At 47.6% G+C, this 11,788-nt stretch overlaps 1 protein-coding gene across 1 annotated transcript in view; it reads right to left on the bottom strand.

Moving 5' to 3' along the window:
• Positions 1-468: 468 nt before the first annotated feature.
• LOC117035990 (core histone macro-H2A.2) overlaps positions 469-11,788 on the bottom strand; it is a 64,531-nt gene continuing 53,211 nt past the window's right edge. Inside the window, 3 exon segments of the mRNA XM_033130456.1 lie at positions 469-2,392; positions 4,003-4,177; positions 7,972-8,061. Of these exon segments, the coding sequence (XP_032986347.1) occupies positions 2,227-2,392; positions 4,003-4,177; positions 7,972-8,061 (431 nt within the window). The 3' untranslated portion in view covers positions 469-2,226.

Here is an 11,788-nt window from a genome sequence, read left to right as displayed (position 1 = left end):
CGCCTGCCGGTTGCACGGGAGGGCCCCACACTGAGAAAATGGGGAATGTCCCTCCAGTCCTCACCCCGAAGTTATACATCTCAGTCTCTCCCCACGTCTCCAATGCCCCCAGAGTCGCCGTCCCTCCACTGGAGCCCAGGGTGAGTACCTGCGCTGCCCCTTTTTGAGGATGTCCGGGTTTCCCACAGCCTTCCGTCCTACCCTGACAGTCGGAATCCCCAGTGTTTTTCACAGCCAGATGTTGGGGGGGGGGGTCCTCCTCCCAGCCCAGTGCTCTGGTCTGGGGAGCCTGGTGTGGGAGGCTGGGGTCCCTTGTTCCTTTGTGGGGAACCTGTGTGGCTGAGATATCCCCAGTTTTCAACTGCCACATGGAGGTTTGGGACCAGCTCGTTTTGCATCTCTGTCCCTCCTACCAGTCTTGATGTGGCTTCTTTATTTCCTTAGTTGTAAAACTTCTGTTCAGCTAGACTTTGAATGGTTCTTCAGGTTGGTTGTTGTATAATTTAGTTGTAATTTTGATGTGTTCACGGGATGAGTCAAGCATAGCATTTATCTACTCCGCCATCTTGGATCTCCCATAGCTCAATAGGAGACTAATTTTAAACTGTTAGTCTCTACAGTCTTTAATCTTCATGAAACTTTCTATATTTCCATCTTTAGATCCTGATTATATATCATAAGTTATATTTAAGAAGAGAGAAAAATTTACCTTCTGGTTAGCCCATTCTAACGGTGAATTTTTACAACGCTAATAGGATTTAAGACCAAAGCCTGGCCTGCCAGCCACTGGATGTGTTTAAGGAAAGGCAGCCAAGCTAATATAACCTTTGAGTGGGTTGCCATCTGGTTAATATTCATAGAGCAGATGGGGGGTTCAGCAGGTGAACCCCTGTGTGCTTCCAGGCTACCGTCACGGACAAATTTGTAAGTGACAACACTCCAGCGGATGCTGGGGGACCTTGAGGGAACCTTTGTGGTTTTGTGCGTCTGGTTTCCTGGCCAACCCTCATGTCACTTATCTGGAGCGCTGGCCATGTGGTAGTAATGCCTGCCACCAGTTATGTTAAGGTGTATAAATGACTCATGTGTTGGGGAGAGAACTTCCAATCTGGAGGATCCTATTTTGGATCACAAAAGTGAACTCTGTCCAGCAGAAGTAGGTGATGAATTCATCTGAATAAACTCAGGTCCTGCCCCTACCCACCCTGTTTCTCCCTGCCCATTTTTGATGGTGGCCTTTGGGTACTTGGCCAGAGTCCTTGGACACCCGCCTCAATGGGGATCTCAGTCTGTCCCTTCTGGGCTGTGCCTCGGGCCTAAGTGAGACATATGCCTCTCTCACAAAGGATAGCTGCCCCACCGGAGTTTCGCCCAGGGCTGCATTCCTGTGGACCCAGGCCAACGAGGCCCCCTCTTCTGGAAGCAGGACATGCTGACTGAGAAACACAGACCGTTTTGTGCTGTCTGACCTGGGGCCTAGCAAGGCGGGAGTCTGAGCCCATTAGAGACAGGCCTTGTTCTATTAACATTTTAGACACGTCCACTCATGGGGACACACTTTTCCAAACTGAGGAAAATGTTGCAATAAAAGAGTATGTTGTAAGAAAGACACCGGATCTTTTATTTTTTTTCCTTTCATTTTCTTTTTCTTTAAAAACAAAACAAAACAGAAAAAAGCCTGAAGCAAAACTTCTTTAGGAGTAGATACAGATATTATAGGGGTGGGGGTGGGGGCACTAAAACAGAAACGAAAAGCACCAGTGAGATGCCTTTCTAATTTTCTTCTCTCCATAATTGAATACAGACAACCAACAAAGCCCAAGCCACTTTTATGCCCTCCTCCCTTGCAAAAAGTAGAAACAGAAGACTTAAGAATTTTGAAAGGATTTTTTGTGTGTGTGTGTGTGTGTAAAAGTCAATGCTATAAATCTAAAACGAAGTCTGTTTTTTTTTAAAAAGTTCTAAAACAACAGGAAAAAAACATGGAAAGAACCCCTCGTGGAGACCTGGTTTTTAGGACTGAGGCTCTTTTTAACAAGAATATAAAATACAAAGGGCTCCTTCGGTGGGCGGGACCTGCTCCCACAGCCTCTGCTACCTGCTTCCCTTCAGCTGCCTTCCGCTCCTCTGTGTCACCTTTCCTCTACTTTTAAAAAATAAAACCTGCTCCTGTGACTCAGCTCGCCCTCCAACTCCTGCCGGAACGTGCAGCCGCGGCTGGGGCAGCTACTTGGTGTCGAGCTTGGCCATCTCCTGCACATAGATGCCTATGCTCTCGCTGTCGAAGAGCAGGAAGTAGACGTTCTTCAGCGAGGACGCGCTCGAGTCGTCGAAGTGGGCTGAGATGGCTTTGAGGGTCACTTGGGCGGCTGTCTGTTTGGGGAAGCAGTTTCTGTGCCAAAGGAAAAGAAAAGCCCACATCACTTTGGTCCCCGGGACCCATGGAGTAACTCAGCCCAGGTGGGGGTAATGCAGGTCTTTCTTTTCTTGGCACTGGCCCTGGTTTCCATCTCATGGGGTCTCTCTGTGGGCAGGCTGGTTCACACATGACCTCCTTTGACACTAGTCAGAGGAACAGCCTGGGGACGGGAACAAGCAGAGGACACGTCTCCACTTTCCAGGTGCCACACTGACTCACAGAGGCAGTTGTTTTAGTCAAACAGGCTGGCCCGTGAGTGGTGCCCTGTATGTACTTGAATCTATGTGGTCTAACTCAAATCGAGCTCAGCTTTAAAAACACCGCCATTCAGCATTTCAAATACTTGGTCTTCAAAAAAGTACACACAGGTTTTATTAGCTCCTGCAAAACTGGTTTATGTGATCAACGGATTATTTATTAAAGGGCAGAAATGTGTGCCTTCATAATTCCTTTTTCATGCACTTAATGTTTCTCTCATCAACCCATATAGTTGTACAAATGTCATTTCAGCAGCGGTGACTCCGTGCAGGCCCCTAAGCACCAGGAAGCCATGACTGATCTGTCTGCCAGGGTGTGCCGTGGCACCAACTTCCAGGGACACAGCTGTCGTGGTTATTTGGGATCAGCCACCAAGCCCCTTGAGCGGGTACAGGATGGGCCTGCCTAATGTGAATTCTCACTTGTATGTAGTGTCCTAATTCAGAATACCATGGCACGTGGTCCCAGCTTTGCAAAGAACTCAGCCGGCAGCCTCTGGGTTGGGCTGAGGAGACCCAGTGTTGCTTGCTTAGGTCAGGACAGGGTTAGAGCAGGAAGCCAGGCCTCTTATTTCTTTCCCTCTTAGCTTTCCTAGGACTCGACTGTAACAGAACGTCTTTAGCGTGCAAATGTCAACTATGTTATAGGAGCATCCATCTCTTTCAAGAGGGTGTTCAAAATTAAAGCGCTAACTTGCTTTGACTATGAGCGGACATGAGGAGAGGAAATGCTGCCTGTGAGGGCAGACACCCTCGTTACTTACCGGAAATACTGCTCTTGCGCCAAGTTGGGGTCTGTGATCATTAGAACAATGATTTCTCCTAACCCCCAAAAGCACATTCTAGGTGACAGTGTTTCATCTCTCTGGGTGTGAATGTCAGAGCCTCAGTCTCCTGGCCCTCCTGTCCCCCAGAGCAGCACAGGAATCCCCTGGGGGATTCTGAGGCAGTAGGTCTAGGGTGGGTCTGAGAGTCCACATTTTCACCTGGTGGGGTTGCCGCTGCTGGACCGTGGACCACACTGAATAGCAAGGCCTTCGAGCCTGATGTTTTCTGATCATGTGTCCTAGACAGGGACAGCTGGACGGAATGTGGGCTTTTAACTCTCAGAAAAGAATCCTGCCTTTCCCTCCCCCGAGAGCTGCCTCTTTCAATGTGTTTTGAAGGATGGAGACTGGGTTTCTTGCTCTGTCACCTGGCCAGCATGCTTGGATGCGATAGCAGCCTTTGGTAATGTCCTGGAATGGCCAGAGTGCATGTGAATAAGTGGGAGACCCACTGGTTCCCAGGGCGAAGGCTGGAAGAACTAAGTTTAGAACCTCTTACCTGCCACTGGGGAAGGGTGGGAAAGCGACAGACTTGAGCTTCTTGTCCTCTGCTGCTGATAGGCAGTTTTTGATGGTTTCTTCAAGCTGCTCTTCACATTTGTCAGAGCCCCACTGAGGCATGTGACAGTGGATGACAAACTTGGCTGCAAGTCCGCTGGATTGGCTAACGGCGGCTGTGACGGGAGAGAAATGCTGCAGGTTATTTCCTAGTCTTCACCTTAAGTCAGGGGGCTAAGCCGAAACTCACATGTACCTGTTAGATGGGTGTGTGTGCGGTGAGGGGCAGACAAAGAGGCGATAGAGAAGGTGACAGGACAACATTCTGTGTTTCCCATGGGGACGGTACGTTTACAGAGAGCAGAAGCTGTGTCAGAATCGCTTTGGACAGTCGGCACAAGCTTTAGATAAACGCGTTCAAAGCTGATGCGACGGTACGTGACTTTTATGTGGTCTGCCACCTACGCGCCCGGTCAGGCGCCTACTCACGATGGTTCCTGATCAAAGGTCCATGAGAATCATCTCTGGTGGTTGTGATAGGCTGAGGAATGGCCTCCCCCAATGTCCACACCCGACTCCCTGCAACCTGTGAGTGTTACCGTACATGGCAAACTGGCCTTTGCAGATGTGATTCAGTGAGATGTCGGAGAGGGGCAGATTATCCTCATAAGAGGGAGGCAGGAAGGTCAAGGAAGGAGAAGGTGATATGAGGATGGAGCAGAGATCGGAGAGATGTGGCCAGGGGCTAAGGAACGTAGCAGCTTAGAAACAAGAGGCAAGAAACAGCTTCTCTGTGAAGGAGCCAGTCCTGTCAGCACCTTGATTTCAGTTTAACATTGCTTGTGGACTTCTGACCTCCACAACTCTTAAGAGAATAAATCTGTGTTGTTTGAAGGCACTGAGTTTGTGGTAATTTGTTACAGCAGCGAAAGGAAACGAATACAGTGGCTTTTAGACTTCTAACAAATAGACAGGTCCAACCCCCAGCCCCTACCCTGAGATCCTGATTTAGCAGGTCTGGTGCAGGACTTATGCCCGTGACTTAGGCCCCTCCGGAAGTTGAGAGCCACGGCACTTGGCCATATACTCCCTTAGACAGGAATTGTCTTATGATCATCTCTACATACCTGAGGAGCCTACAGGGAGCAGGTGTTCACCTGGGTTGGACATGTGCCCCAGGTCCAACATGTGCCCAACAAAATCCTCACTCACTCCCGAAACGCAATTCCCTTTTCTCCCTTTCTGTCATGGGTACTCCAGTCGGTTTCCTCAGACCTGTCTCATTCCAGGCACCTCTGCTTTATTTCCATCGCAACCTCCCACCCTGACCCATCCAGCTTCCCCGCTGAAATCAGGAGGCATCTTACAGCCACTGTCAGCCTGGACTGAGCTGAGTTTTTTCAGAGAGACGTTGCATTTGCTTCTATGTCACCTGGTGACACTACCAAACCAAAGTCATGTCCCACTCCCACTAATTTCCCTGCCTGAGGCTTTTGGGCCGCCCTGGATTCTGCTGTAAATCTGCAGGATTGCTGGCATGTTGTTCAAATTCTCTAGTGAGCTCTTTTCCCCCTTGGTCCCCCCAATGCCAAGGTCAAGATACATACCTGTTGCCCTTTTTGCTCGGTGGGTTCATGTCTTGCTTTTTCTTAAACTGAATGTGTCCTGGCTTTATGTGGAGTCTCCTACTACACACCCCATCTTGGAAATCTATTCTTTCTTAATGGTATATGCCATGGGGCATATTTGACAGGTGATGGTGTTTTGAACCTAAGTGAACCTGATGAATTATATCCCCCTTTCCAGATTCACCTCCACCAGCCCCTTCTTTCCAGGTAACTACCACCCAGGCCATGGAGACTTAGGCCTCGCAGAGTCATACCAATTTCTTAGCTCACGATTGTTCCCTGCAGCCTTCTCCTTCCTCCTGGATTCACGTGTTCCTCCCGGTGAGGCCGCTACAGACCTTTCAGTGAATGTCTGTGGATTTCTGACCCTCAACTTTTACAGGTCTGAAATTGTGCATCTTTCATTTCCCCTCTTAAATAATAACAAGGTAACGTGGAATTCTTGGTTGACAGGTTTCCCCCTCAGTGTCTCCAAGCATCCTTTGTAGCTGATGAGAAGTCCACCATCAAGAGAACAGTCTTTACAAATGATCTGCCCTTACTTATGGGTTGCTTTTCAGGTTTCTCTTGATTTGTGAACTTCTGAAGTGTCACCACGATGGGCCAGGTTTTGGATTTATTTTCATTTATTATACTCAACATTTTCAACCCGAGGACTCATGGGTTTCATTATGGAAAAATTTCAGCCGTGATCTTTTTAAACATTGCTAATCCACCTACTATTTTCTGCCTCTGGGACTCTGTTTTGTTTTGAAGTGTGCTGGAGCCTCTCGTGCTATGTAGAGCAGACATTTTTCCTCTCCTTTCTACGCTGCCAGGCAGTTTGCTGGGGCCTCCCCCAGCACCCCCAGTCCAGACCAATCTTATGTGGCCAATTCAGGGCTCTGTGTCATGGTCATGTAGGAGTGCAGTAGACCCAGATATTGAGCCAGTGGTCAATGTGGCCCCAGGCTTGGGCGAGGGGCTCCCCGCTCCCTTTGGCTACCCTAGATTTCACACAAGCTACAGCCCTGGGTGGTGGTCAGAACTAAAGGCTGTGGGAGTTTTACCCATCACCAAGCCTGCCTCTGGAACCCTCCAAAAGTGAGGTGACTCCGGTCCCATCACCATCTTGAAGGTTCTGCATATTCGCAGGCCTGGAGCCCAGTGCCTGCAGCTTAGACCTCCCCGGCTGCTGCCACATGCAGCTCTCCTGTCCCTGCGCGCAGCTAGGTTTGTCTTCTATTTCAATGCAACTCTGTCTTAAAATGTTAAAAAAGAAACTATTATTGCTGTATGTATGGGGACTGGTAGGTGCAAACTGTAAAGCATGGACTCATGTTCTTTCTTAACTGGACGCCCCCATTATTTTTCCAGCAATCAGATCAGATCGCGACAGTCTCCAGCTCAGACTTTCAAAGGCGCCCCTCTTGTCTATATAGGGTCTCCTACCCGTTGCTCCCTGCTGACTCATGACCCAAACCTTCTCACACACAATACCCTTAAGGTCACGAGGTCCTTGTTCCCGAATGGGTCTTAGACCCTTATGGAGCCTTCCCTACTCCCCCAAGCAGAGGGCAAGCTTTGTAGTCCTGTTTCCCTCTCTCTGTGCTCCACTGATGCGCCTGCATTTCCTCCTAGACTGGCCAGTGCTTGAGAGCAGGAGGGGCATTTATTGTCTTTGGAGCCGCCCCTATCAGGGTAGCAATTGGCAGTGACTCCATGGTTACTGGGGTCACCCAGTGGTGTCGGTGGGGACATAGATTTGAAGTAGGACCCGCTTGCCAAAAAGTTACCTCAAAATCTTGAAAACACTTGTTTAAACAAAAACTTGTGCACACATATTCATAGTAGCTCTCTTCACAACAGCTAAAGGTAGAAACAACGCAAGTGAGGAATGGATACACAAAATAAAATATTCAGCGATAAAAAGGAACAAGTTCGGATACATGCTACAACATGCATGAACCTCAAAAAATTATGTGAAAGAAGTCAGACACAAAAGGTCACATACTGTATGACTCCCTCTATATGACATGTCTGGAACAGGCAGATCCACAGAGACAGAGGGAGGTCAGTGGCTGCCAGGGGGTGGGGGAGGAAGAGGGGAATGACTGCTTAACATAAAGTGACCCAATAGTTCTAAACCGTTTTTGGGGTGGCTTGATGCAAACTGACTTAAACTATCCAGACACGTTATAGTCCCCAAAGCATATGAAATGATCTACATGGACCTGCTCAAATGAAAAAAAATAGCTTTCTGCTTAGTTATGTCGTATTTTGCTTTGTAAACTGAATATGCGTGGAGCTGGAGAGGGAGTCGCTGAGACTGCGTTGGGAACATGGGCCCAGTTCACACTCACCTTCAGCAACTTCCAGCGGGCCTTGGGATTTGCGGAGCTCCTTTACCGTTTCCAAGAACTCTTTCCCCCCAGCCTTTTCCAAGGCCTTACCTGTGAAGGAGAACACAATTGTGGTTGTTCGTTTCAATGTCATTAATTATACTGTTTGACATACTTTCGGTAAGCCAGGAAGAAAACAAACAAACCACGCTTAGAAAGTAGAAATCAAACTTTGCAACGGAAATCCTGGTTTGCCAGTGGTCACTGATGGCAGGGGTCTCTGGCTTCTGTCCAGCAGAACTTAGATTCTAGCAAACTCTTAAACTTTTTAGGGGGCGATTTGGCCATAAAGCAGTCTCACAGCATGACTCCTGAAGATCTTTTTTTTTTTTTTTTAATTGAGGCTCCAGTGTTCTCTTCTCTGGCCTCAGTACCTGTGTTGTGTTGGTTAAATTCAATGTCTTGATTTGACGGCAGCACCCCATACTGGGGGGCATCTCACAGACCCTCTTGGCATCAGCTGCTAAGCCTGGTTCCAGAGGCACCCTTGGGGATGCAGCCACAACGGGGAGCCCAGGACCAAAGTGACTGATAGCTCAGCAGGAAGCTCTGCGTGGAGAGCTCTGGGGTCCTGTTCCCATCTCCCCACCACCAATGTGTTCCAAGTCCTGGGGATCACAGGATAGACACAGGCCCCGGGTAGCCTGGAATGTTGCTCCCCCGCCTGGGCCTCGATTTTCAATGGAAAAATACAGAGATCTGAGAGGCTGATCGCTAAGGACCTTCCTGCTAGGAGATCCCTTGAGTCCTTGATGTTAGGACAATTCCCTACTCACTATTTCAGGGTTGTGCTTCTACAGAGGCCAAGTGGAACCTCCAGGAGAAGGCAGGACTCTACCTCTGGCCCAGCAGGAACCCCATGTATATGTCCCAGGGGATCCTGATGCCCTTGAGATGACTTGTGGGTGTTTTGTCCAGACCAGTATGACTGTTGCTTTCGGGTGGGAGGTGAAGAATTTCCTCTCATGTATTTCCATCTTTTACTGAATCTGGTGATTTGAATGTACGGGGCAAGTCTCAGCTTTCTCTCTTCGTGGCTATTATTAGTTATTATTATTATTATTCAGTTCAGAGGTTTCCCACTATACTCAGACACTCCAGTATAGTGGAGAGCCACAGTGCCTTGTGCAGATTAGTTAGGAACAATGTCTATTATGGCAGTCACTCTCCTGGGGTGGGGGTGGGAAGGGGTTTCTTCACTAACTTCTTCATTAAGTCCTGTATCTCTGTGCTTGGGTTTCAACAACACAATTTGGAAATGGTGACCGCAGGCTATACCTAGTGCCTCTACGTCTCCTTTCTGGCCCTCAGACTCCTGGCCAGTTTTGATCTGCTAGGTCACAGAAGCCTGGAGGAGGCCATGTAATGAAAGCTAGTACCAAGTCCATGCTGAGGATCCGGGGAAATAGGTCTAAGCAGCTTCTCTCTGCATTCAGGTCAGGGGCCAGATGGGAACATGCAACAGGGCAACGAGGACATCTAAGAATAAAGCAGCCTGGAGGGTGGGTGAGGGGACTCTCTGTGGAAGCATTCCCGGGAAGAAATGAAGAAGGAATGCTAGAATTAGCACATCCCCACTTTGCAGCCCCTAACGAACAGATAAACATAGAATAGGAGCATCCCATAGAACTGGATCCTGAATCAAATAAGCAAATTAAAAAAAAAAAATAATTGACATTTATGATGCAACTGGAATGTGAACAGTGATTAATTTTGGGTTTGATAATGGTATTATGGTTATGTTGTTAAAAAAGTAGCCTTCATCATTCAGACATATTCAGATAAAATGATCTGATGTCTGGGGAGATGGGGGGAGGGGACAGAGCTGAAAAAACTTGGTCGTGGGTTGATAATTATTGCAACCGAGTGCCTAGGGTTTCATTACACTCCTCTGCTATTTCTGTGTGTGCTTGAACTTTCCTGCAATAGCATACAATGTTTGAAAAAGAATAAATCAGAACCTTATTTGCATGGGGTTAATGGTTTGGGTGAGGATGGCAGAGCATGGAATCATCATGGAGAGACCCCTTCTAACAAGACAGCAACAATACAAACTATCATTTATGAAATGCTTATGAGCCCAGCACTGTGCTAAGCTCCATCCATGTGTTATTTAATCTTCACAGCACCTCCATGGGTCACGTACTATTGTTACCCTCACTGACAGGTGAAGAAACAGATTCAGAGAGTTAAGAAACCTGCCTAAAGTCACACATCTAGGAAGTGATCCGTAAAATCCAGGACACAGACCCAGGCTGACTCCAGAACCTCCTCGCTGGGACCTGAGCTTCAGTTTTTGCTCCAATACCAGAACTCTTTCTATTCTACCACTACCCTGCCACTTAAAAGTAAAATGAAATATCTTTATTGTTTTCCTGATATAAAAATGCAACTGTAGGAACGATAGATTAGGACAGTGCCACTTGTTTTGTTCATGAGCAGCTAGGACACACTTCAAAACAGAGCTCAAGATTAAGGCCACGAGGGGCGTCTTCCCACAGAGCTGTGGAGTTGGCACAGACCCCTGAGCTGGGTCTGAAGAGTGAAGAAGGAATTTTCACCACCTCTCTTTCTCTGCAAGAGAAGTCCTGTATCTCTGTAATGAATTTCTTTTTTTCCCCTCAGGGCTGTCCTACTTCCTTTACAGCAAAGTAAGTGACCTCTGATGCCAAGTGGGAAACGTAAGTAAGCCTAGCCTGGGGCCCGTGGTGCTACCACGTAGGGCAGAACGACCAGCAACGGCCGCAAAGCACCTACCTCTGAAGCAAGCCCTGCATCCCAGGGACAAAGCCCTTTCTTTGCTCACTTCACTTTTCCTTCCTTCCTTCCTTCCTTCCTTCCTTCCTTCCTTCCTTCCTTCCTTCCTTCCTCCCTCCCTCCCTCCCTCCCTCCCTCCCTCCCTCCCTCCCTCCCTTCCTCCCTCCCTTCCTTCCTTTTTTTGGTATCAGTATATATTTATTCTTTTTTAAAAAAATTAGTCAGGTGTACAAAGCTATGTAATAGTTATACATTTAAACCCCTCATGAAGTCATCACCCACCCCCCAAGCTACTACCCCTCTGACATCTTACGTAGCTGTTACAATACCATTGACTCTCTTCCCTATGTTGTACTCCACATCCCGTGACTATTATATACCTCTATGTTTAGTTATAGTTGACATTCATCTATATTCAGCCCTTCAGGTGTACAGCACATTGGTCAGACATCTACACAGTCTATGAAGTGATTCCCCTGATAAGTCCAGTGCCCACCTGGCACCTTACGTGATCTTTACAACATTGTTGATTATATGCCCCATACTGTGTTAACTATCAATTTATATCTCTTAATGTCTTCACCTTTTTCACTCTGATCCCAACCCCATTTCCATCTATCACCCTGATAGATCTAGTACCTATCTGGCACCATACTAGTTATTACAATATTGTTGCCTATATTCCTTATGCTATACCATACATCCCCATGACTACTGTATAACAACCAATTTGTACTTCTTAATTCCTTCCCCTTTCACCCATCCTTAACCCCCCTCCCATCTTAAAGAAGTCTAACAATCCTTGTAATACTGGTTTGGTGGTGATGAACTCCTTCAGGTTTTTCTTGTCTGGGAAGCTCCTTATTGGTCCTTCAATCCTAAATGACAGCCTTGCTGGGTAGAGCAATCTTGCTTGTATTTTGTTCCTTTTCATCACTTGGAATATTTCCTGCCACTCCCTTCTTGCCTGCAAAGTTTCTGTTGAGAAATCAGCTGACAGTCTTATGGGGGCTCCCTTGTA

Source organism: Rhinolophus ferrumequinum, chromosome 16, assembly GCF_004115265.2.
Source record: "Rhinolophus ferrumequinum isolate MPI-CBG mRhiFer1 chromosome 16, mRhiFer1_v1.p, whole genome shotgun sequence".
Taxonomy (NCBI): Eukaryota; Metazoa; Chordata; class Mammalia; order Chiroptera; family Rhinolophidae; genus Rhinolophus; species Rhinolophus ferrumequinum.
The sequence above is the reverse complement of the archived record's forward strand: the minus strand, read 5'-3'. Positions and strand labels throughout refer to the sequence as shown.